Source organism: Salmo salar, chromosome ssa01, assembly GCF_905237065.1.
Source record: "Salmo salar chromosome ssa01, Ssal_v3.1, whole genome shotgun sequence".
Lineage (NCBI taxonomy): Eukaryota > Metazoa > Chordata > Actinopteri > Salmoniformes > Salmonidae > Salmo > Salmo salar.
This window is the reverse complement of record NC_059442.1, coordinates 156340488-156364218: the sequence shown is the minus strand read 5'-3', so window position 1 is coordinate 156364218 and position 23731 is coordinate 156340488. Positions and strand designations below refer to the sequence as shown.

The 23731-nt window shown below is 47.4% G+C and overlaps 2 protein-coding genes across 3 annotated transcripts in view; one reads left to right on the top strand and one right to left on the bottom strand.

Moving 5' to 3' along the window:
- Positions 1–3806: 3806 nt before the first annotated feature.
- Positions 3807–23731, bottom strand: part of LOC106569301 (metal transporter CNNM3) — a 65189-nt gene continuing 45264 nt past the window's right edge. Inside the window, exons 9-14 of one of the 2 annotated variants that reach the window (XM_014140521.2) lie at positions 10917–11013; positions 8849–8979; positions 8633–8762; positions 8314–8382; positions 7733–7746; positions 3807–7534 (exon numbers count right to left, since the gene is read on the bottom strand). In XM_014140521.2, the coding sequence (XP_013995996.2) occupies positions 8333–8382; positions 8633–8762; positions 8849–8979; positions 10917–11013 (408 nt within the window). In that variant the 3' untranslated portion in view covers positions 3807–7534; positions 7733–7746; positions 8314–8332. The remainder of the gene's footprint in view (positions 7535–7732; positions 7747–8313; positions 8383–8632; positions 8763–8848; positions 8980–10916; positions 11014–23731) is intronic. The other variant, XM_014140511.2, reaches the window with a different exon arrangement.
- LOC123729029 (vegetative cell wall protein gp1-like) lies at positions 4403–5594 on the top strand. The gene is made up of 2 exons (XM_045702677.1): positions 4403–4422; positions 4607–5594. Exons 1-2 carry the CDS (start codon positions 4403–4405, stop codon positions 5592–5594), a joined length of 1008 nt encoding a protein of 335 aa, XP_045558633.1.

Genomic DNA, 23731 nt, shown 5'->3' with positions numbered 1-23731 from the left:
TAATACAGTAGAAAAATCTATATACAGCATGTGCAAATGAGGTAGGATAAGAGAGGTAAGGCAATAAATAGGCCATGGTGGTGAAGTAATTACAATATAGCAATTAAACACTGAAATGGTAGAATGTGCAAAAGATGAATGTGCAAGTAGAAGTACTAGGGTGCAAAGGAGCAAGATAAATATATAGTATGGGGATGAGGTAGATTGGATGTGCTATTTACAGATGAGCTATTCTGCAGTGATCTGTGCAGTGATCTGTGAGCTGCTCTGACAGCTGGTGCTTAAAGCTAGTGAGGGAGGTAAGAGTCTCCAGCTTTAGTGATTTTTGCAGTTCGTTCTAGTCACTGGCAGCAGAGAACTGGAAGGAGAGGCGGCCGAAGGAAGAATTGGCTTTGGGGGTGACCAGTGACATATACCTGCTGGAGCGCGTGCTACGGGTGGGTGCTGCTATGGTGACCAGTGAGCTGAGATAAGGCGGGGCTTTACATAGCAGAGACTTGTAGATGACCTGGAGCCAGTGGGTTTGGCGACGAGTATGAAGCGAGGGCCAGCCAACGAGAGCATACAGGTCGCAGTGGTGGGTAGTATATGGGGCTTTGGTGACAAAACGGATGGCACTGTGGTAGACTGCATCCAATTTATAGTGTGATTTGTTTGTTGAATTTGTTGAGTAACTCTAATGAACGTATCCTCTGTAGCAGAGTTAACTCTGGGTCTTCCAAGAATTTCAAATATAAAATATATTTTGATTTGTTTAACCCTTTGTTCTTACTACATGACTCCATATGTGTTATTTCATAGTTTTGATGTCTTCACTATTATTCTACAATGTAGAAAATAGTAAAAATAAAGAAAAACCCTTGAATGAATAGGTGTTCTAAATATTTTGACCGGTAGTGTACCTCCATTAATGCTTTTAACTGGTACCGGGCTACCTTCAGACGAGTCTTGTGAGGCTTATGGGCGTGAGAGCATAGAGCATGTATGTGTTATAGAGCATGTATGTGTTATAGAGCATGTATGTGTTATAGAGCATGTATGTGTTATAGAGCATGTATGTGTTATAGAGCATGTATGTGTTCGTGAGAGTCTCACCTTTTGATGGTGAGGTCATATTAGTGTGTAGCCCAAACAGGCAGAAGTTGGCAGATCGATAGTACAGACTTCAGACGAGTCCCGTGACGCTTGTATGTGTCATAGAGCAAAACGGAGAACACCATCGTATTCATGAGTCTTTCCATAGAGGGTATCAGGTTGATGGTGATTATTTTATTATACTAATTAGATTTCTGCGTGGGCGCAGATATCGACTCTAGGGTTTTTTAAATGCATAGCAGAGGCGTAAGGTGTAAAGATGAAAGTGTGGTGTTATGTTCACATGGCAAAAGACAAGGAGAATTACGCACTTCCTTGTTCAGCTGACTCAATTCAGTCTAACATGGTGCTAGGGTTTCCATTAACAGGAAGTTTGGGATTTGGGGGGAGAGGGTTTGGGGGATTCTAATGGATTTTTTTGTGATGCACATTTGAATGATTTACAAGACAAAAAACTAAATCATTCTAATCATTGTAACACTGGTCTTTTTGATTCAGGTGCCAAAGACACTATGACATAGAGGATTTTGGACAATGGCAGAACCCTGCACTATATTCCCTATTGGCTCACAACAGTGGTTTTGTAATAATGAGAATTAGCCAGTAGTGTCCCTTGCCTCCCACATTAACAGTGTTTCTGCTGCTCTAGGTCTGGGATTTGGTAGACTAGCCAGTAATGGTAAAAGGTGCAGGTTAACGTGTGTCGCTCTATCAGACCAGAGGGGAAAGTTAGGCTGGGTATGTAACCCGTGTGTTTCATCACCTCTGCGGACGGTACTCTTACCACACTGGGAATTCCACTGACAAGGTCAATGCAGTGCACAGGAGGTAAGTGTGTGTGTGTTTTTGTATACACATGCAGGCCACTCTCCCACACCTCTCTTCACTTTCTCTATCGGTTTATAAAGAGGCTAAACCAATGGGGGACTTCCCTTCTCTTCACCGGAGACACCTGTTGTTGTTATTTTACCTTCATCAATATGACCACTTTTTCCCAGAACAATATCGAAGTTATGGAGAACCGCTTTTTGTTGTGGAACTAAAAAGTGGTAAAAAGAACTACAAGTGAAACTCAGTCTCACAGTGTCTCTCATAGTCTCAAGTCTCAGAGTCTGTCTCATAGTCTCTCAGTCTCATAGAGTCTCAGTCTCATAGAGTCTCAGTCTCATAGTCTCTCAGTCTCACAGTCTCATAGAGTCTTAGTCTCATAGTCTCTCAGTCTCACAGTGTCTGTCTCATAGTCTCAAGTCTGAAAACCATGATTGTGTTCTGACACACACACACACACACACACACACACACAGAATGGAATGGCATCAAACAGTCGGAAACCATGTTTTATTTTTTGAACCAGGATCTCTAGTGGCACAGCTAGCCACGGACCCAACTGCTACTCCTGTGTGTGTGTGTGTGTGTCACAGGAGGTTGGTGGCACCTTAATTGAAGAGGATGGGCTTGTGGTAATGGCTGGAGCGGAATGAGTGGAATGGTCTCAAATACATCAAAAACAGCCTCCCGAATGGCGCAGTGCCTTAGACCACTGCGCCATTCGGGAGGTCGTTTTTGATGACACACACACAGTGACCAATGTTTTGTTGTTTTGGCTCTATACTCCAGCACTTTGGATTTGGAATTATACAATAACTATGAGGTTAAAATGCAGACTGTCAGCTTTAATTTGAGGGCATTTTCATCCATTTACCATTTAGAAATTACTACACTTTCTGTACATGGTCCCCCCATTTTAGGGGACCAAAAATATTGGGACAAATTCACATATGTGTATTAAAAACAGGGGAGGGCGGCTCATAATAATGGCTGGAACGGTAGAAATGGAATGGCATCAAACCATGTGTTTGATGTATTTGATACCATTCCACTTATTCCGCTCCAGCCATTACCACAAGCCCATCCTCCCCAATGAAGGTGCCACCAACCTCCTGTGGTATTAAAGTAATAAAATGTTGAGTATTTGGTCCCATATTCATAGCACGCAATGACTACAAACTTGAGACTCAAAACATGTTTTGGATGCATTTGCTGTTTGTTTTGGTTGTGTTTCAGATTATTTTGTGCCCAATAGAAATTAAATGGTCAAAAGTGTATTGTGTCATTTTAGAGTCACTTTTATTGTAAATAAGAATAGAATAGGTTTTTAAACCCTTCTACATGAATGTGGATGCTTTTATGATTATGGATAATCCTGAATGAATTGTGAATAATGATGAGTGAGAAAGTTACATGCACAAATATCATACCAACAAGACATGCTAACCTTTCACCATTACAATAACAGGGCAGCCTTTTTTTGGGGGGGGTATGATTTTTGTGCATCTAACTTTCTCACTCATCATTATTCATGATTGATTCCGTGTTATCCGTATTCATGGTAGCATCCACATTAATGTAGATATTCTTATTTACAATAAAAGTGACTCCAAAATGACAATATGTTTATCATTCATTTCTGTAATGGAAGAAGACCGTTTCACATGGGAGAAAGGAGCCATTTCATTGGCTGTAGTCTGGAGAAGGTTGCAATGTGCAAGTGCAACTAAACCAAATGCTTTCTTTCTGGCATAGTATTTGGCACGAGCAGTGTGAACAGACCATAAAACCCATCTAATCCTGAAATGAGGGAGTAAAGCGGCATTGTAACTAAGTAACAAATCAGGATAAACAAACAAAAACGAACAGAAAAAAGACAGATGTATACAAGGACTGGGTTTATTTACTAAGAAACAGCAGATATTGAAATAGTTCAATGCAATGTTCTCTGCACACACACACACACACACACACACACACACACACACACACTCTCAGCTTCCAGAGAAGAATTGGGAAGAAAAAAAATCTATACAAAAGAATTCCTGGAGAGAAAGTAGTGCTGGTCCGGGTCTCATCGTGGTAACAGTATTATACATTTGTACCTGAAAACTACGAGCTTAAATCTGCATCCTTGATTCATATTCTCTCTAGATAAGCATATAAATATACAGTTTTCTACCCCCATCAAAAAACCCAACATTTCTCCCAAACAATATAAGTAGCATAAGTAATGACCTTTTTTACAATATACATTGTCTTTTAATACAATATAAATGGACTTGAAACATAACCAACAGTACAATATTGTTAAAACAGATGGAAAATATTTACTTTGAATCACATAGTTAATCCCTTGTCTTAGCATATGTCATTAATTAGCGTATGTCTGTAATTAGATCAACTAAACAAAAACGCTTTATGGGGTGGAGAACGACTGAGGCAACCAAGATGGCCGCCAAAATAGCCGACCCCTAACATGGTTGCTGGGAAACATGGGTCATGTTCATTAGGCACCAAACAGAAGAAAACGTACTGAAACAGGGAGGGACCATCTAGAAGAAATGTTTGTTTTCCGTTTCAAGACATTTTGCAACAGTGTGCACTTATGAATATGACCCTGGTAGAGTCTCTGTTCCACGCCAAAGACTCCTAGCCCCATTCCCCAATCCCCGCTCCAAAGACCCCTAGCCCCAATCCCCGCTCCAAAGACCCCTAGCCCCAATCCCCGCTCCAAAGACCCCTATCCCCAATCCCCGCTCCAAAGACTCCTATCCCCAATCCCCGCTCCAAAGACTCCTATCCCCAATCCCCGCTCCAAAGACTCCTATCCCCAATCCCCGCTCCAAAGACTCCTATCCCCAATCCCCGCTCCAAAGACTCCTATCCCCAATCCCCGCTCCAAAGACTCCTATCCCCATTCCCCGCTCCAAAGACTCCTATCCCCAATCCCCGCTCCAAAGACTCCTATCCCCATTCCCCGCTCCAAAGACTCCTATCCCCATTCCCCGCTCCAAAGACTCCTATCCCCATTCCCCGCTCCAAAGACTCCTATCCCCATTCCCCGCTCCAAAGACTCCTATCCCCATTCCCCGCTCCAAAGACTCCTATCCCCATTCCCCGCTCCAAAGACTCCTATCCCCAATCCCCGCTCCAAAGACTCCTATCCCCAATCCCCGCTCCAAAGACTCCTATCCCCAATCCCCGCTCCAAAGACTCCTATCCCCAATCCCCGCTCCAAAGACTCCTATCCCCAATCCCCGCTCCAAAGACTCCTATCCCCATTCCCCGCTCCAAAGACTCCTATCCCCATTCCCCGCTCCAAAGACTCCTATCCCCATTCCCCGCTCCAAAGACTCCTATCCCCATTCCCCGCTCCAAAGACTCCTATCCCCAATCCCCGCTCCAAAGACTCCTATCCCCAATCCCCGCTCCAAAGACTCCTATCCCCATTCCCCGCTCCAAAGACTCCTATCCCCATTCCCCGCTCCAAAGACTCCTATCCCCAATCCCCGCTCCAAAGACTCCTATCCCCAATCCCCGCTCCAAAGACTCCTATCCCCAATCCCCGCTCCAAAGACTCCTATCCCCATTCCCCGCTCCAAAGACTCCTATCCCCAATCCCCGCTCCAAAGACTCCTAGCCCCATTCCCCGCTCCAAAGACTCCTAGCCCCATTCCCCGCTCCAAAGACTCCTAGCCCCATTCCCCGCTCCAAAGACTCCTATCCCCAATCCCCGCTCCAAAGACTCCTATCCCCAATCCCCGCTCCAAAGACTCCTATCCCCAATCCCCGCTCCAAAGACTCCTATCCCCATTCCCCGCTCCAAAGACTCCTATCCCCATTCCCCGCTCCAAAGACTCCTAGCCCCAATCCCCGCTCCAAAGACTCCTATCCCCATTCCCCGCTCCAAAGACTCCTAGCCCCATTCCCCGCTCCAAAGACTCCTAGCCCCAATCCCCGCTCCAAAGACTCCTAGCCCCATTCCCCGCTCCAAAGACTCCTAGCCCCATTCCCCGCTCCAAAGACTCCTAGCCCCAATCCCCGCTCCAAAGACTCCTAGCCCCATTCCCCGCTCCAAAGACTCCTAGCCCCATTCCCCGCTCCAAAGACTCCTAGCCCCAATCCAAACCCCTATGATTGCAGATCTGAAGGAACCAGATAGGTGCTGCCATTACCTTTTAATCAGATCTGTTTACACTAAGTGCTAGGGCCTAGGAGCAAAGGGTAGACAACTAGGGGCCAGGGGAAAGACCAAGGGGTTGATTCTGGACCAGGCCTTTATCTAGGCGTTTCCTGTCTCCACAGGACAGTGGGTAACAGATGTATTCCCTGCACACATGGGTAGTTACACAGAAACATGGGAAATTGAGTTTCCTGAAAGAGTCTGTAAGACTGAATACTGACTGACAGGCGGCAAGAGTCACAGACTCAGTCACGCACACACACACACACACACCCAGGCCAGCCACACAAGAGCACATATCACTTGTGTGTGTGTGTGTGTGTGTGTGTGTGGAATGTTAATGGAACTCTACCTACTTGGCTATCAAGGATGAGAAAAATCAACAAGGTGCTTTAGATGTGACACACACAAACATATTGTCTATTCTGTATGGTGTCTATGTGGACTTGTCTGTTTTATCTATTCTGTATGGTGTCTGGGTAAATATACTGAGTGAATAAAGGGGATTGTGATTGTCTCTATGGCCAAACAAAAGGAATGCATGAAAGCAGACTGGGTCAGAGTTGGCACGCCGTAAGAGAGGTCAAATGGGAGAGGGCACACACACACACACACACACACACACACACACACACACACACACACACACACACACACACACACAGCTCCCATCACAGCTCAGACCTGAAGCTAAACATTGACTGTGCAAAGGAATGGACACAAGCGTTGCATCAGCTCTCTTAAAGGGATAGAATGAACATTTTTCAAATACAAATTTGTTTCTTTACTGTTGGGGGATCTAGCCCTTTAACTAGAGAAAACAGTTCCAATCATCCCGTAGGTCTCCTGATATACAGGCCTTCCATTAGGTCTAGGTAGACAAATATGTGGGAGTGTATCAAATAAAATATGGACGTATAAATCAAACTAAAGCAAATCACCAAAAGCGGTGTACACATGTCTGTGAAAATGACCAACCTGTGTCTAATGCTTGGATGGATGGGTTTTGACAACACGCACGCACAAGCACACACAGGGGGCTGACGTGAGTTGCTTTAGCACACAGACAGGCTAATAATGAAGGAACAGGCAATGTAACTTTTAGGCAAAGGAGGCTGAATTACAACAGGAAGGAGAGGCGCGCACACACACACACACACACACACACGATTGGCATGAATGCGAAATGTATAATGAATGAGGAAAACGGCTGAGGATAGTGCAGTAGCCACACACACCCCACACACAGACGCTCACTCCAGCCAGGTCCAATCACTGCATTCTAGAGATAAGAGATTCACTGATATATTTTTTTTTAAAAGCCTCCTTGTTGGTTGTCTGAGTAACACACATAGTTCTGACAGAGAGAACTTCATTACCCATGAGCCTCCTCTTCTGTTGAACTTTCCTGGGATTTACTGCCACCTGTGGAACCCAGTCAATGAGAGAGAGGGGGAGGCCGTGAGTGGGGAGATGACATCACACAATGACATAATGCTACCGATTAGGAGGTTACAATGCAGCCCACTATGACGTCACAATATGCTCTTTGACATTGACATTCAATGCAATGGACACATTTTGGTGCTTGTTTCTTTTTGTCAACAGACATGCAGCCTTTACCTCCTGTGGGTGTCCTGTGCACACAGGAGATGGAGAAAAGCAGCGTACCCAGTAGAGAGGGATGAGATGGGGCAGCCAGAAAAGGACAGAAAGATGCGACGAGATAGAACAAGGAAACAGACATAAGCTTTTCAAGCACATACACGCACCTCTCATTCACCCTGACCTGATTGAGTCTCACTATCTGTATGATACAAATAAAGGGCACTAAATAAATGGTACTAAGTATTTAGAGAAGAAACAGTCTAAAATAACCCCTCTATCTGGGTACATTCCACACAGAAAGCTTTATCCCAGTGTCTGTGAAAGATCTGGCAAAGAGACTAACCTTTCTTAAGGCCATATTCAGACTTGAAATCTGCATGCTTAACTTTCACATAAACCATACAGTGATGTCAATAGAAGACTTCAGTTGCAGATCTCAAGTCTGAATAAATCCCTAAATGACTCTCTGGTGCTTGTGACTGAAAATTAAATTCTCAATGCCTTGGTGTCCTTTAAGTGTGTGTGTGTGTGTGTGTGTGTGTGTGTGTGTGTGTGTGGTAGTTGTCATGCCACTGAGGAGACTGCGTTTTGTTTACCTCATGCACACAGAAAACACTAACAGTAGTTCTCAATGGTGTCAAAAAAGGAAAAGTTTACAGGGAACTCTGGAGTGGCCAGAGGAGAGGAGACGAGGAGACGACAGGGGAGAGGAGAAGACGGGAGAAGAGGAGTCAGGGAAAGGAGGAGAAAGGGAAGAAAAATGAGAAAAAAGAGAAAGAGAAGTCTTAATTCATCTAAAGGTAGCACAGGTTATACATTATGGAGAGAAGTAACAACAATTGTTATTATACTCTCATGTTCAGTTTGTCTTCATTCTAGCCCATGGTGTGTGTATACAGTGTGTGTTACTCCTACCTTGTGTGACAGTGTTCTTCTCGTTGAGCAGCTTGGTCTGACTGTTAGGCAGGATGTTGATCTCAGGAGATTCTGGGCTCTGGCCAACACGCGACGCCATCAGAGCATTCAGGTACTGCATGCGAGTCACCTGGCAGAGGGAGTGTACTGTTAGTCTGACACACACACACACACAGACAAACACACACAGAGAAAGACAAACACACACACACTGACCCGTATGAGCTGCAGGTCAGTGAGGGCATGGACGGTGTAGTCAGGACAGTAGCTGGACGGGCTGGTGGCGTCTCCCATCTCAAATGGATCCCTGGGAGGACGACGCTGGGTTGAAACTGGAGACTGGTGCACTGGACACACACACACACACACACACACACACACACACACACACACACACACACACACACACACACACACACACACACACACACACACACACACACACACACACAGGTGAATCAAACATGCACACACACAAATGCTGCAGTCAGCAAAATGTTGTGCCACCCCCAGTAAATTTCTGCCACAATGGTGTTGCACTGAAGTTCACAGGAAACTCAAGAGAGAACTCGTGTCAGCTCATTTTGTGCTTCCCTGTCAAACTGTGCTGCCTTCAAATAATTATGACACTAACTTTGCATTATGTAATCAAATAATTACAACAGAGTAAATGTAAATGAGGCTAGTAGTCTGGAACTCATCCTAGAACAGGGACAAGTAAATCCATTCAGCCACAGGAACATTGTCGTCGGAGCGGACGGTCGGTGGGCCAGAACATCATTAGAATCATTTGTACACTGCAAATTGACCACAACTAAGCCTAAACATTGAGACATGATCACATACACTACATGACCAAAACTATGTGGACACCTGCTCATCGAACATCTCATTCCAAAATCATGGGCATTAATATGGAGTTGGTCCCCCTTCGCTGCTATAACAGCCTCCACTCTTCTGGGAAGGTTTTCCACTAGATGTTGGAACATTGCCTGCGGGACTTGCTTCCATATTCAGACACAAGAGCATTAGTGAAGTCGGGCAATTAGGCCTGGCTCACAGTCGGAGTTCTAATTCATCCCAAAGGTGTTGGATGGAGTTGAGGTCAGGGTTCTATGCAGGCCAGTCAAGTTCTTTCACACAGATCTCAAACCATTTCTGTATGGACCTCGCTTTGTGCACGGGGGCATTGTCATGCTGAAACAGGAAAGGGCCTTCCCCAAACTGTTTCCACAAAGTTGGAAACACAAAATCGTCTAGAATGTCATTGTATGTTGTAGCATTAAGATTTCCCTTCACTGGAACAAAGGGGCCTGAACCATGAAGAACAGCCCCAGACCATTATTCCTCCTTCACTGGAACAAAGGGGCCTGAACCATGAAGAACAGCCCCAGACCATTATTCCTCCTTCACTGGAACAAAGAGGCCTGAACCATGAAGAACAGCCCCAGACCATTATTCCTCCTTCACTGGAACAAAGGGGCCTGAACCATGAAGAACAGCCCCAGACCATTATTCCTCCTTCACTGGAACAAAGAGGCCTGAACCATGAAGAACAGCCCCAGACCATTATTCCTCCTTCACTGGAACAAAGAGGCCTGAACCATGAAGAACAGCCCCAGACCATTATTCCTCCTTCACTGGAACAAAGAGGCCTGAACCATGAAGAACAGCCCCAGACCATTATGCCTCCTTCACTGGAACAAAGAGGCCTGAACCATGAAGAACAGCCCCAGACCATTATTCCTCCTTCACTGGAACAAAGAGGCCTGAACCATGAAGAACAGCCCCAGACCATTATTCCTCCTTCACTGGAACAAAGAGGCCTGAACCATGAAGAACAGCCCCAGACCATTATTCCTCCTTCACTGGAACAAAGAGGCCTGAACCATGAAGAACAGCCCCAGACCATTATTCCTCCTTCACTGGAACAAAGGGGCCTAGCCCGTCCACATACTTTTGGATATATATTGTCTTGTTTTATTAGTGGGAATACTGAGAACAAATTTCCAAAATCAAACTTATTTCTTGCTGAATTTTACAAAAAACTATTTTGTAAAACAATGACTTGCGGCCCAATTGTGCTGACTCCTGTCCTAGAAGCTCTAGGTAGCCGATGTGGACTGATAACCTACAGAGTTGTATTCAACAGGCACTAAGCAGAGGAAAACAGACCGAAACATTGTGAAACATTTTATAACATCTTCCATTGACAGCCCTTATGAGCCTGACACAGGTAATGGTACTAGTGAGGTATCATGTGCGTGCTGCAGTTCTGTCTTACCTGAGGTAGGCGCTGTGAGTGCAGACACGCCGTAGTAAGTGAACGCTCCGTTTTCAAACTTCAAGCCCTCTTTACCGATTTCAACCTCCACACGCCCCTACAGGGACATAGTTAGGTACAGTAAAACATGTGCCAACACACACACACACACACACACACACACACACACACACTGACCTGTAGTAGCAGTATGAAGTAGTCTACGGGGTGGTTGTGTGTGTAGAGGTAGTGGTCACACACACACTGACCTGTAGTAGCAGTATGAAGTAGTCTACGGGGTGGTTGTGTGTGTAGAGGTAGTGGTCACACACACACACTGACCTGTAGTAGCAGTATGAAGTAGTCTACGGGGTGGTTGTGTGTGTAGAGGTAGTGGTCACACACACACTGACCTGTAGTAGCAGTATGAAGTAGTCTACGGGGTGGTTGTGTGTGTAGAGGTAGTGGTCACACACACACACACTGACCTGTAGTAGCAGTATGAAGTAGTCTACGGGGTGGTTGTGTGTGTAGAGGTAGTGGTCACACACACACTGACCTGTAGTAGCAGTATGAAGTAGTCTACGGGGTGGTTGTGTGTGTAGAGGTAGTGGTCACACACACACACTGACCTGTAGTAGCAGTATGAAGTAGTCTACGGGGTGGTTGTGTGTGTAGAGGTAGTGGTCACACACACACTGACCTGTAGTAGCAGTATGAAGTAGTCTACGGGGTGGTTGTGTGTGTAGAGGTAGTGGTCACACACACACACTGACCTGTAGTAGCAGTATGAAGTAGTCTACGGGGTGGTTGTGTGTGTAGAGGTAGTGGTCACACACACACACACTGACCTGTAGTAGCAGTATGAAGTAGTCTACGGGGTGGTTGTGTGTGTAGAGGTAGTGGTCACACACACACTGACCTGTAGTAGCAGTATGAAGTAGTCTACGGGGTGGTTGTGTGTGTAGAGGTAGTGGTCACACACACACTGACCTGTAGTAGCAGTATGAAGTAGTCTACGGGGTGGTTGTGTGTGTAGAGGTAGTGGTCACACACACTGACCTGTAGTAGCAGTATGAAGTAGTCTACGGGGTGGTTGTGTGTGTAGAGGTAGTGGTCACACACACACTGACCTGTAGTAGCAGTATGAAGTAGTCTACGGGGTGGTTGTGTGTGTAGAGGTAGTGGTCACACACACACACACTGACCTGTAGTAGCAGTATGAAGTAGTCTACGGGGTGGTTGTGTGTGTAGAGGTAGTGGTCACACACACACTGACCTGTAGTAGCAGTATGAAGTAGTCTACGGGGTGGTTGTGTGTGTAGAGGTAGTGGTCACACACACACACACTGACCTGTAGTAGCAGTATGAAGTAGTCTACGGGGTGGTTGTGTGTGTAGAGGTAGTGGTCACACACACACTGACCTGTAGTAGCAGTATGAAGTAGTCTACGGGGTGGTTGTGTGTGTAGAGGTAGTGGTCACACACACACACACTGACCTGTAGTAGCAGTATGAAGTAGTCTACGGGGTGGTTGTGTGTGTAGAGGTAGTGGTCACACACACACACTGACCTGTAGTAGCAGTATGAAGTAGTCTACGGGGTGGTTGTGTGTGTAGAGGTAGTGGTCACACACACACTGACCTGTAGTAGCAGTATGAAGTAGTCTACGGGGTGGTTGTGTGTGTAGAGGTAGTGGTCACACACACACTGACCTGTAGTAGCAGTATGAAGTAGTCTACGGGGTGGTTGTGTGTGTAGAGGTAGTGGTCACACACACACTGACCTGTAGTAGCAGTATGAAGTAGTCTACGGGGTGGTTGTGTGTGTAGAGGTAGTGGTCACACACACACTGACCTGTAGTAGCAGTATGAAGTAGTCTACGGGGTGGTTGTGTGTGTAGAGGTAGTGGTCACACACACACTGACCTGTAGTAGCAGTATGAAGTAGTCTACGGGGTGGTTGTGTGTGTAGAGGTAGTGGTCACACACACACCCTGACCTGTAGTAGCAGTATGAAGTAGTCTACGGGGTGGTTGTGTGTGTAGAGGTAGTGGTCACACACACACTGACCTGTAGCAGCAGTATGAAGTAGTCTACGGGGTGGTTGTGTGTGTAGAGGTAGTGGTCACACACACACTGACCTGTAGTAGCAGTATGAAGTAGTCTACGGGGTGGTTGTGTGTGTAGAGGTAGTGGTCACACACACACTGACCTGTAGTAGCAGTATGAAGTAGTCTACGGGGTGGTTGTGTGTGTAGAGGTAGTGGTCACACACACACACCTGACCTGTAGTAGCAGTATGAAGTAGTCTACGGGGTGGTTGTGTGTGTAGAGGTAGTGGTCACACACACACTGACCTGTAGTAGCAGTATGAAGTAGTCTACGGGGTGGTTGTGTGTGTAGAGGTAGTGGTCACACACACACATGACCTGTAGTAGCAGTATGAAGTAGTCTACGGGGTGGTTGTGTGTGTAGAGGTAGTGGTCACACACACACTGACCTGTAGTAGCAGTATGAAGTAGTCTACGGGGTGGTTGTGTGTGTAGAGGTAGTGGTCACACACACACTGACCTGTAGTAGCAGTATGAAGTAGTCTACGGGGTGGTTGTGTGTGTAGAGGTAGTGGTCACACACACACTGACCTGTAGTAGCAGTATGAAGTAGTCTACGGGGTGGTTGTGTGTGTAGAGGTAGTGGTCACACACACACACTGACCTGTAGTAGCAGTATGAAGTAGTCTACGGGGTGGTTGTGTGTGTAGAGGTAGTGGTCACACACACACATGACCTGTAGTAGCAGTATGAAGTAGTCTACGGGGTGGTTGTGTGTGTAGAGGTAGTGGTCACACACACACCTGACCTGTAGTAGCAGTATGAAGTAGTCTACGGGGTGGTTGTGTGTGTAGAGGTAGTGGTCACACACACACACTGACCTGTAGTAGCAGTATGAAGTAGTCTACGGGGTGGTTGTGTGTGTAGAGGTAGTGGTCACACACACACACTGACCTGTAGTAGCAGTATGAAGTAGTCTACGGGGTGGTTGTGTGTGTAGAGGTAGTGGTCACACACACACTGACCTGTAGTAGCAGTATGAAGTAGTCTACGGGGTGGTTGTGTGTGTAGAGGTAGTGGTCACACACACACTGACCTGTAGTAGCAGTATGAAGTAGTCTACGGGGTGGTTGTGTGTGTAGAGGTAGTGGTCACACACACACCTGACCTGTAGTAGCAGTATGAAGTAGTCTACGGGGTGGTTGTGTGTGTAGAGGTAGTGGTCACACACACACTGACCTGTAGTAGCAGTATGAAGTAGTCTACGGGGTGGTTGTGTGTGTAGAGGTAGTGGTCACACACACACACTGACCTGTAGTAGCAGTATGAAGTAGTCTACGGGGTGGTTGTGTGTGTAGAGGTAGTGGTCACACACACACTGACCTGTAGTAGCAGTATGAAGTAGTCTACGGGGTGGTTGTGTGTGTAGAGGTAGTGGTCACACACACACTGACCTGTAGTAGCAGTATGAAGTAGTCTACGGGGTGGTTGTGTGTGTAGAGGTAGTGGTCACACACACACCTGACCTGTAGTAGCAGTATGAAGTAGTCTACGGGGTGGTTGTGTGTGTAGAGGTAGTGGTCACACACACACTGACCTGTAGTAGCAGTATGAAGTAGTCTACGGGGTGGTTGTGTGTGTAGAGGTAGTGGTCACACACACACTGACCTGTAGTAGCAGTATGAAGTAGTCTACGGGGTGGTTGTGTGTGTAGAGGTAGTGGTCACACACACACTGACCTGTAGTAGCAGTATGAAGTAGTCTACGGGGTGGTTGTGTGTGTAGAGGTAGTGGTCACACACACACCTGACCTGTAGTAGCAGTATGAAGTAGTCTACGGGGTGGTTGTGTGTGTAGAGGTAGTGGTCACACACACACTGACCTGTAGTAGCAGTATGAAGTAGTCTACGGGGTGGTTGTGTGTGTAGAGGTAGTGGTCACACACACACCTGACCTGTAGTAGCAGTATGAAGTAGTCTACGGGGTGGTTGTGTGTGTAGAGGTAGTGGTCACACACACACTGACCTGTAGTAGCAGTATGAAGTAGTCTACGGGGTGGTTGTGTGTGTAGAGGTAGTGGTCACACACACACTGACCTGTAGTAGCAGTATGAAGTAGTCTACGGGGTGGTTGTGTGTGTAGAGGTAGTGGTCACACACACACACTGACCTGTAGTAGCAGTATGAAGTAGTCTACGGGGTGGTTGTGTGTGTAGAGGTAGTGGTCACACACACACATGACCTGTAGTAGCAGTATGAAGTAGTCTACGGGGTGGTTGTGTGTGTAGAGGTAGTGGTCACACACACACACTGACCTGTAGTAGCAGTATGAAGTAGTCTACGGGGTGGTTGTGTGTGTAGAGGTAGTGGTCACACACACACTGACCTGTAGTAGCAGTATGAAGTAGTCTACGGGGTGGTTGTGTGTGTAGAGGTAGTGGTCACACACACACTGACCTGTAGTAGCAGTATGAAGTAGTCTACGGGGTGGTTGTGTGTGTAGAGGTAGTGGTCACACACACACTGACCTGTAGTAGCAGTATGAAGTAGTCTACGGGGTGGTTGTGTGTGTAGAGGTAGTGGTCACACACACACCTGACCTGTAGTAGCAGTATGAAGTAGTCTACGGGGTGGTTGTGTGTGTAGAGGTAGTGGTCACACACACACATGACCTGTAGTAGCAGTATGAAGTAGTCTACGGGGTGGTTGTGTGTGTAGAGGTAGTGGTCACACACACACTGACCTGTAGTAGCAGTATGAAGTAGTCTACGGGGTGGTTGTGTGTGTAGAGGTAGTGGTCACACACACACTGACCTGTAGTAGCAGTATGAAGTAGTCTACGGGGTGGTTGTGTGTGTAGAGGTAGTGGTCACACACACACTGACCTGTAGTAGCAGTATGAAGTAGTCTACGGGGTGGTTGTGTGTGTAGAGGTAGTGGTCACACACACACTGACCTGTAGTAGCAGTATGAAGTAGTCTACGGGGTGGTTGTGTGTGTAGAGGTAGTGGTCACACACACACTGACCTGTAGTAGCAGTATGAAGTAGTCTACGGGGTGGTTGTGTGTGTAGAGGTAGTGGTCACACACACACTGACCTGTAGTAGCAGTATGAAGTAGTCTACGGGGTGGTTGTGTGTGTAGAGGTAGTGGTCACACACACACTGACCTGTAGTAGCAGTATGAAGTAGTCTACGGGGTGGTTGTGTGTGTAGAGGTAGTGGTCACACACACACTGACCTGTAGTAGCAGTATGAAGTAGTCTACGGGGTGGTTGTGTGTGTAGAGGTAGTGGTCACACACACACTGACCTGTAGTAGCAGTATGAAGTAGTCTACGGGGTGGTTGTGTGTGTAGAGGTAGTGGTCACACACACACTGACCTGTAGTAGCAGTATGAAGTAGTCTACGGGGTGGTTGTGTGTGTAGAGGTAGTGGTCACACACACACACTGACCTGTAGTAGCAGTATGAAGTAGTCTACGGGGTGGTTGTGTGTGTAGAGGTAGTGGTCACACACACACTGACCTGTAGTAGCAGTATGAAGTAGTCTACGGGGTGGTTGTGTGTGTAGAGGTAGTGGTCACACACACACTGACCTGTAGTAGCAGTATGAAGTAGTCTACGGGGTGGTTGTGTGTGTAGAGGTAGTGGTCACACACACACCTGACCTGTAGTAGCAGTATGAAGTAGTCTACGGGGTGGTTGTGTGTGTAGAGGTAGTGGTCACACACACACACTGACCTGTAGTAGCAGTATGAAGTAGTCTACGGGGTGGTTGTGTGTGTAGAGGTAGTGGTCACACACACACATGACCTGTAGTAGCAGTATGAAGTAGTCTACGGGGTGGTTGTGTGTGTAGAGGTAGTGGTCACACACACACTGACCTGTAGTAGCAGTATGAAGTAGTCTACGGGGTGGTTGTGTGTGTAGAGGTAGTGGTCACACACACACTGACCTGTAGTAGCAGTATGAAGTAGTCTACGGGGTGGTTGTGTGTGTAGAGGTAGTGGTCACACACACACACTGACCTGTAGTAGCAGTATGAAGTAGTCTACGGGGTGGTTGTGTGTGTAGAGGTAGTGGTCACACACACACTGACCTGTAGTAGCAGTATGAAGTAGTCTACGGGGTGGTTGTGTGTGTAGAGGTAGTGGTCACACACACACTGACCTGTAGTAGCAGTATGAAGTAGTCTACGGGGTGGTTGTGTGTGTAGAGGTAGTGGTCACACACACACCCTGACCTGTAGTAGCAGTATGAAGTAGTCTACGGGGTGGTTGTGTGTGTAGAGGTAGTGGTCACACACACTGACCTGTAGTAGCAGTATGAAGTAGTCTACGGGGTGGTTGTGTGTGTAGAGGTAGTGGTCACACACACACCTGACCTGTAGTAGCAGTATGAAGTAGTCTACGGGGTGGTTGTGTGTGTAGAGGTAGTGGTCACACACACACTGACCTGTAGTAGCAGTATGAAGTAGTCTACGGGGTGGTTGTGTGTGTAGAGGTAGTGGTCACACACACACTGACCTGTAGTAGCAGTATGAAGTAGTCTACGGGGTGGTTGTGTGTGTAGAGGTAGTGGTCACACACACACTGACCTGTAGTAGCAGTATGAAGTAGTCTACGGGGTGGTTGTGTGTGTAGAGGTAGTGGTCACACACACACTGACCTGTAGTAGCAGTATGAAGTAGTCTACGGGGTGGTTGTGTGTGTAGAGGTAGTGGTCACACACACACTGACCTGTAGTAGCAGTATGAAGTAGTCTACGGGGTGGTTGTGTGTGTAGAGGTAGTGGTCACACACACACTGACCTGTAGTAGCAGTATGAAGTAGTCTACGGGGTGGTTGTGTGTGTAGAGGTAGTGGTCACACACACACTGACCTGTAGTAGCAGTATGAAGTAGTCTACGGGGTGGTTGTGTGTGTAGAGGTAGTGGTCACACACACACTGACCTGTAGTAGCAGTATGAAGTAGTCTACGGGGTGGTTGTGTGTGTAGAGGTAGTGGTCACACACACACCTGACCTGTAGTAGCAGTATGAAGTAGTCTACGGGGTGGTTGTGTGTGTAGAGGTAGTGGTCACACACACACACCTGACCTGTAGTAGCAGTATGAAGTAGTCTACGGGGTGGTTGTGTGTGTAGAGGTAGTGGTCACACACACACTGACCTGTAGTAGCAGTATGAAGTAGTCTACGGGGTGGTTGTGTGTGTAGAGGTAGTGGTCACACACACACTGACCTGTAGTAGCAGTATGAAGTAGTCTACGGGGTGGTTGTGTGTGTAGAGGTAGTGGTCACACACACACACTGACCTGTAGTAGCAGTATGAAGTAGTCTACGGGGTGGTTGTGTGTGTAGAGGTAGTGGTCACACACACACATGACCTGTAGTAGCAGTATGAAGTAGTCTACGGGGTGGTTGTGTGTGTAGAGGTAGTGGTCACACACACCTGACCTGTAGTAGCAGTATGAAGTAGTCTACGGGGTGGTTGTGTGTGTAGAGGTAGTGGTCACACACACACACTGACCTGTAGTAGCAGTATGAAGTAGTCTACGGGGTGGTTGTGTGTGTAGAGGTAGTGGTCACACACACACTGACCTGTAGTAGCAGTATGAAGTAGTCTACGGGGTGGTTGTGTGTGTAGAGGTAGTGGTCACACACACACACTGACCTGTAGTAGCAGTATGAAGTAGTCTACGGGGTGGTTGTGTGTGTAGAGGTAGTGGTCACACACACCACTGACCTGTAGTAGCAGTATGAAGTAGTCTACGGGGTGGTTGTGTGTGTAGAGGTAGTGGTCACACACACACTGACCTGTAGTAGCAGTATGAAGTAGTCTACGGGGTGGTTGTGTGTGTAGAGGTAGTGGTCACACACACACTGACCTGTAGTAGCAGTATGAAGTAGTCTACGGGGTGGTTGTGTGTGTAGAGGTAGTGGTCACACACACACTGACCTGTAGTAGCAGTATGAAGTAGTCTACGGGGTGGTTGTGTGTGTAGAGGTAGTGGTCACACACACACACATGACCTGTAGTAGCAGTATGAAGTAGTCTACGGGGTGGTTGTGTGTGTAGAGGTAGTGGTCACACACACACACTGACCTGTAGTAGCAGTATGAAGTAGTCTACGGGGTGGTTGTGTGTGTAGAGGTAGTGGTCACACACACACACTGACCTGTAGTAGCAGTATGAAGTAGTCTACGGGGTGGTTGTGTGTGTAGAGGTAGTGGTCACACACACACACTGACCTGTAGTAGCAGTATGAAGTAGTCTACGGGGTGGTTGTGTGTGTAGAGGTAGTGGTCACACACACACACTGACCTGTAGTAGCAGTATGAAGTAGTCTACGGGGTGGTTGTGTGTGTAGAGGTAGTGGTCACACACACACACTGACCTGTAGTAGCAGTATGAAGTAGTCTACGGGGTGGTTGTGTGTGTAGAGGTAGTGGTCACACACACACCTGACCTGTAGTAGCAGTATGAAGTAGTCTACGGGGTGGTTGTGTGTGTAGAGGTAGTGGTCACACACACACTGACCTGTAGTAGCAGTATGAAGTAGTCTACGGGGTGGTTGTGTGTGTAGAGGTAGTGGTCACACACACACTGACCTGTAGTAGCAGTATGAAGTAGTCTACGGGGTGGTTGTGTGTGTAGAGGTAGTGGTCACACACACACTGACCTGTAGTAGCAGTATGAAGTAGTCTACGGGGTGGTTGTGTGTGTAGAGGTAGTGGTCACACACACACTGACCTGTAGTAGCAGTATGAAGTAGTCTACGGGGTGGTTGTGTGTGTAGAGGTAGTGGTCACACACACACACTGACCTGTAGTAGCAGTATGAAGTAGTCTACGGGGTGGTTGTGTGTGTAGAGGTAGTGGTCACACACACACTGACCTGTAGTAGCAGTATGAAGTAGTCTACGGGGTGGTTGTGTGTGTAGAGGTAGTGGTCACACACACATGACCTGTAGTAGCAGTATGAAGTAGTCTACGGGGTGGTTGTGTGTGTAGAGGTAGTGGTCACACACACACTGACCTGTAGTAGCAGTATGAAGTAGTCTACGGGGTGGTTGTGTGTGTAGAGGTAGTGGTCACACACACACTGACCTGTAGTAGCAGTATGAAGTAGTCTACGGGGTGGTTGTGTGTGTAGAGGTAGTGGTCACACACACACTGACCTGTAGTAGCAGTATGAAGTAGTCTACGGGGTGGTTGTGTGTGTAGAGGTAGTGGTCACACACACACTGACCTGTAGTAGCAGTATGAAGTAGTCTACGGGGTGGTTGTGTGTGTAGAGGTAGTGGTCACACACACACACTGACCTGTAGTAGCAGTATGAAGTAGTCTACGGGGTGGTTGTGTGTGTAGAGGTAGTGGTCACACACACACATGACCTGTAGTAGCAGTATGAAGTAGTCTACGGGGTGGTTGTGTGTGTAGAGGTAGTGGTCACACACACACTGACCTGTAGTAGCAGTATGAAGTAGTCTACGGGGTGGTTGTGTGTGTAGAGGTAGTGGTCACACACACACACTGACCTGTAGTAGCAGTATGAAGTAGTCTACGGGGTGGTTGTGTGTGTAGAGGTAGTGGTCACACACACACTGACCTGTAGTAGCAGTATGAAGTAGTCTACGGGGTGGTTGTGTGTGTAGAGGTAGTGGTCACACACACACTGACCTGTAGTAGCAGTATGAAGTAGTCTACGGGGTGGTTGTGTGTGTAGAGGTAGTGGTCACACACACACCTGACCTGTAGTAGCAGTATGAAGTAGTCTACGGGGTGGTTGTGTGTGTAGAGGTAGTGGTCACACACACACTGACCTGTAGTAGCAGTATGAAGTAGTCTACGGGGTGGTTGTGTGTGTAGAGGTAGTGGTCACACACACACTGACCTGTAGTAGCAGTATGAAGTAGTCTACGGGGTGGTTGTGTGTGTAGAGGTAGTGGTCACACACACACACTGACCTGTAGTAGCAGTATGAAGTAGTCTACGGGGTGGTTGTGTGTGTAGAGGTAGTGGTCACACACACACTGACCTGTAGTAGCAGTATGAAGTAGTCTACGGGGTGGTTGTGTGTGTAGAGGTAGTGGTCACACACACACTGACCTGTAGTAGCAGTATGAAGTAGTCTACGGGGTGGTTGTGTGTGTAGAGGTAGTGGTCACACACACACCACTGACCTGTAGTAGCAGTATGAAGTAGTCTACGGGGTGGTTGTGTGTGTAGAGGTAGTGGTCACACACACACTGACCTGTAGTAGCAGTATGAAGTAGTCTACGGGGTGGTTGTGTGTGTAGAGGTAGTGGTCACACACACACTGACCTGTAGTAGCAGTATGAAGTAGTCTACGGGGTGGTTGTGTGTGTAGAGGTAGTGGTCACACACACACTGACCTGTAGTAGCAGTATGAAGTAGTCTACGGGGTGGTTGTGTGTGTAGAGGTAGTGGTCACACACACACCCTGACCTGTAGTAGCAGTATGAAGTAGTCTACGGGGTGGTTGTGTGTGTAGAGGTAGTGGTCACACACACACTGACCTGTAGTAGCAGTATGAAGTAGTCTACGGGGTGGTTGTGTGTGTAGAGGTAGTGGTCACACACACACACTGACCTGTAGTAGCAGTATGAAGTAGTCTACGGGGTGGTTGTGTGTGTAGAGGTAGTGGTCACACACACACTGACCTGTAGTAGCAGTATGAAGTAGTCTACGGGGTGGTTGTGTGTGTAGAGGTAGTGGTCACACACACACACTGACCTGTAGTAGCAGTATGAAGTAGTCTACGGGGTGGTTGTGTGTGTAGAGGTAGTGGTCACACACACACTGACCTGTAGTAGCAGTATGAAGTAGTCTACGGGGTGGTTGTGTGTGTAGAGGTAGTGGTCACACACACACACTGACCTGTAGTAGCAGTATGAAGTAGTCTACGGGGTGGTTGTGTGTGTAGAGGTAGTGGTCACACACACACACTGACCTGTAGTAGCAGTATGAAGTAGTCTACGGGGTGGTTGTGTGTGTAGAGGTAGTGGTCACACACACACACTGACCTGTAGTAGCAGTATGAAGTAGTCTACGGGGTGGTTGTGTGTGTAGAGGTAGTGGTCACACACACACTGACCTGTAGTAGCAGTATGAAGTAGTCTACGGGGTGGTTGTGTGTGTAGAGGTAGTGGTCACACACACACACTGACCTGTAGTAGCAGTATGAAGTAGTCTACGGGGTGGTTGTGTGTGTAGAGGTAGTGGTCACACACACACTGACCTGTAGTAGCAGTATGAAGTAGTCTACGGGGTGGTTGTGTGTGTAGAGGTAGTGGTCACACACACACTGACCTGTAGTAGCAGTATGAAGTAGTCTACGGGGTGGTTGTGTGTGTAGAGGTAGTGGTCACACACACACTGACCTGTAGTAGCAGTATGAAGTAGTCTACGGGGTGGTTGTGTGTGTAGAGGTAGTGGTCACACACACCTGACCTGTAGTAGCAGTATGAAGTAGTCTACGGGGTGGTTGTGTGTGTAGAGGTAGTGGTCACACACACACACTGACCTGTAGTAGCAGTATGAAGTAGTCTACGGGGTGGTTGTGTGTGTAGAGGTAGTGGTCACACACACACTGACCTGTAGTAGCAGTATGAAGTAGTCTACGGGGTGGTTGTGTGTGTAGAGGTAGTGGTCACACACACACTGACCTGTAGTAGCAGTATGAAGTAGTCTACGGGGTGGTTGTGTGTGTAGAGGTAGTGGTCACACACACACCTGACCTGTAGTAGCAGTATGAAGTAGTCTACGGGGTGGTTGTGTGTGTAGAGGTAGTGGTCACACACACACTGACCTGTAGTAGCAGTATGAAGTAGTCTACGGGGTGGTTGTGTGTGTAGAGGTAGTGGTCACACACACACTGACCTGTAGTAGCAGTATGAAGTAGTCTACGGGGTGGTTGTGTGTGTAGAGGTAGTGGTCACACACACACATGACCTGTAGTAGCAGTATGAAGTAGTCTACGGGGTGGTTGTGTGTGTAGAGGTAGTGGTCACACACACACTGACCTGTAGTAGCAGTATGAAGTAGTCTACGGGGTGGTTGTGTGTGTAGAGGTAGTGGTCACACACACACTGACCTGTAGTAGCAGTATGAAGTAGTCTACGGGGTGGTTGTGTGTGTAGAGGTAGTGGTCACACACACACTGACCTGTAGTAGCAGTATGAAGTAGTCTACGGGGTGGTTGTGTGTGTAGAGGTAGTGGTCACACACACCTGACCTGTAGTAGCAGTATGAAGTAGTCTACGGGGTGGTTGTGTGTGTAGAGGTAGTGGTCACACACACACTGACCTGTAGTAGCAGTATGAAGTAGTCTACGGGGTGGTTGTGTGTGTAGAGGTAGTGGTCACACACACACTGACCTGTAGTAGCAGTATGAAGTAGTCTACGGGGTGGTTGTGTGTGTAGAGGTAGTGGTCACACACACACTGACCTGTAGTAGCAGTATGAAGTAGTCTACGGGGTGGTTGTGTGTGTAGAGGTAGTGGTCACACACACACACTGACCTGTAGTAGCAGTATGAAGTAGTCTACGGGGTGGTTGTGTGTGTAGAGGTAGTGGTCACACACACACACTGACCTGTAGTAGCAGTATGAAGTAGTCTACGGGGTGGTTGTGTGTGTAGAGGTAGTGGTCACACACACACTGACCTGTAGTAGCAGTATGAAGTAGTCTACGGGGTGGTTGTGTGTGTAGAGGTAGTGGTCACACACACACACACTGACCTGTAGTAGCAGTATGAAG

Excerpts from the sequence above, each read along its gene's own strand:
- LOC123729029 (XM_045702677.1), top strand. The coding sequence starts at position 4,403 with ATGGTTGCTGGGAAACATGG. Across the intron at positions 4,423-4,606 it reads ATGGTTGCTGGGAAACATGG|ACCCCTAGCCCCAATCCCCG; the intron begins GTCATGTTCATT and ends CCCGCTCCAAAG.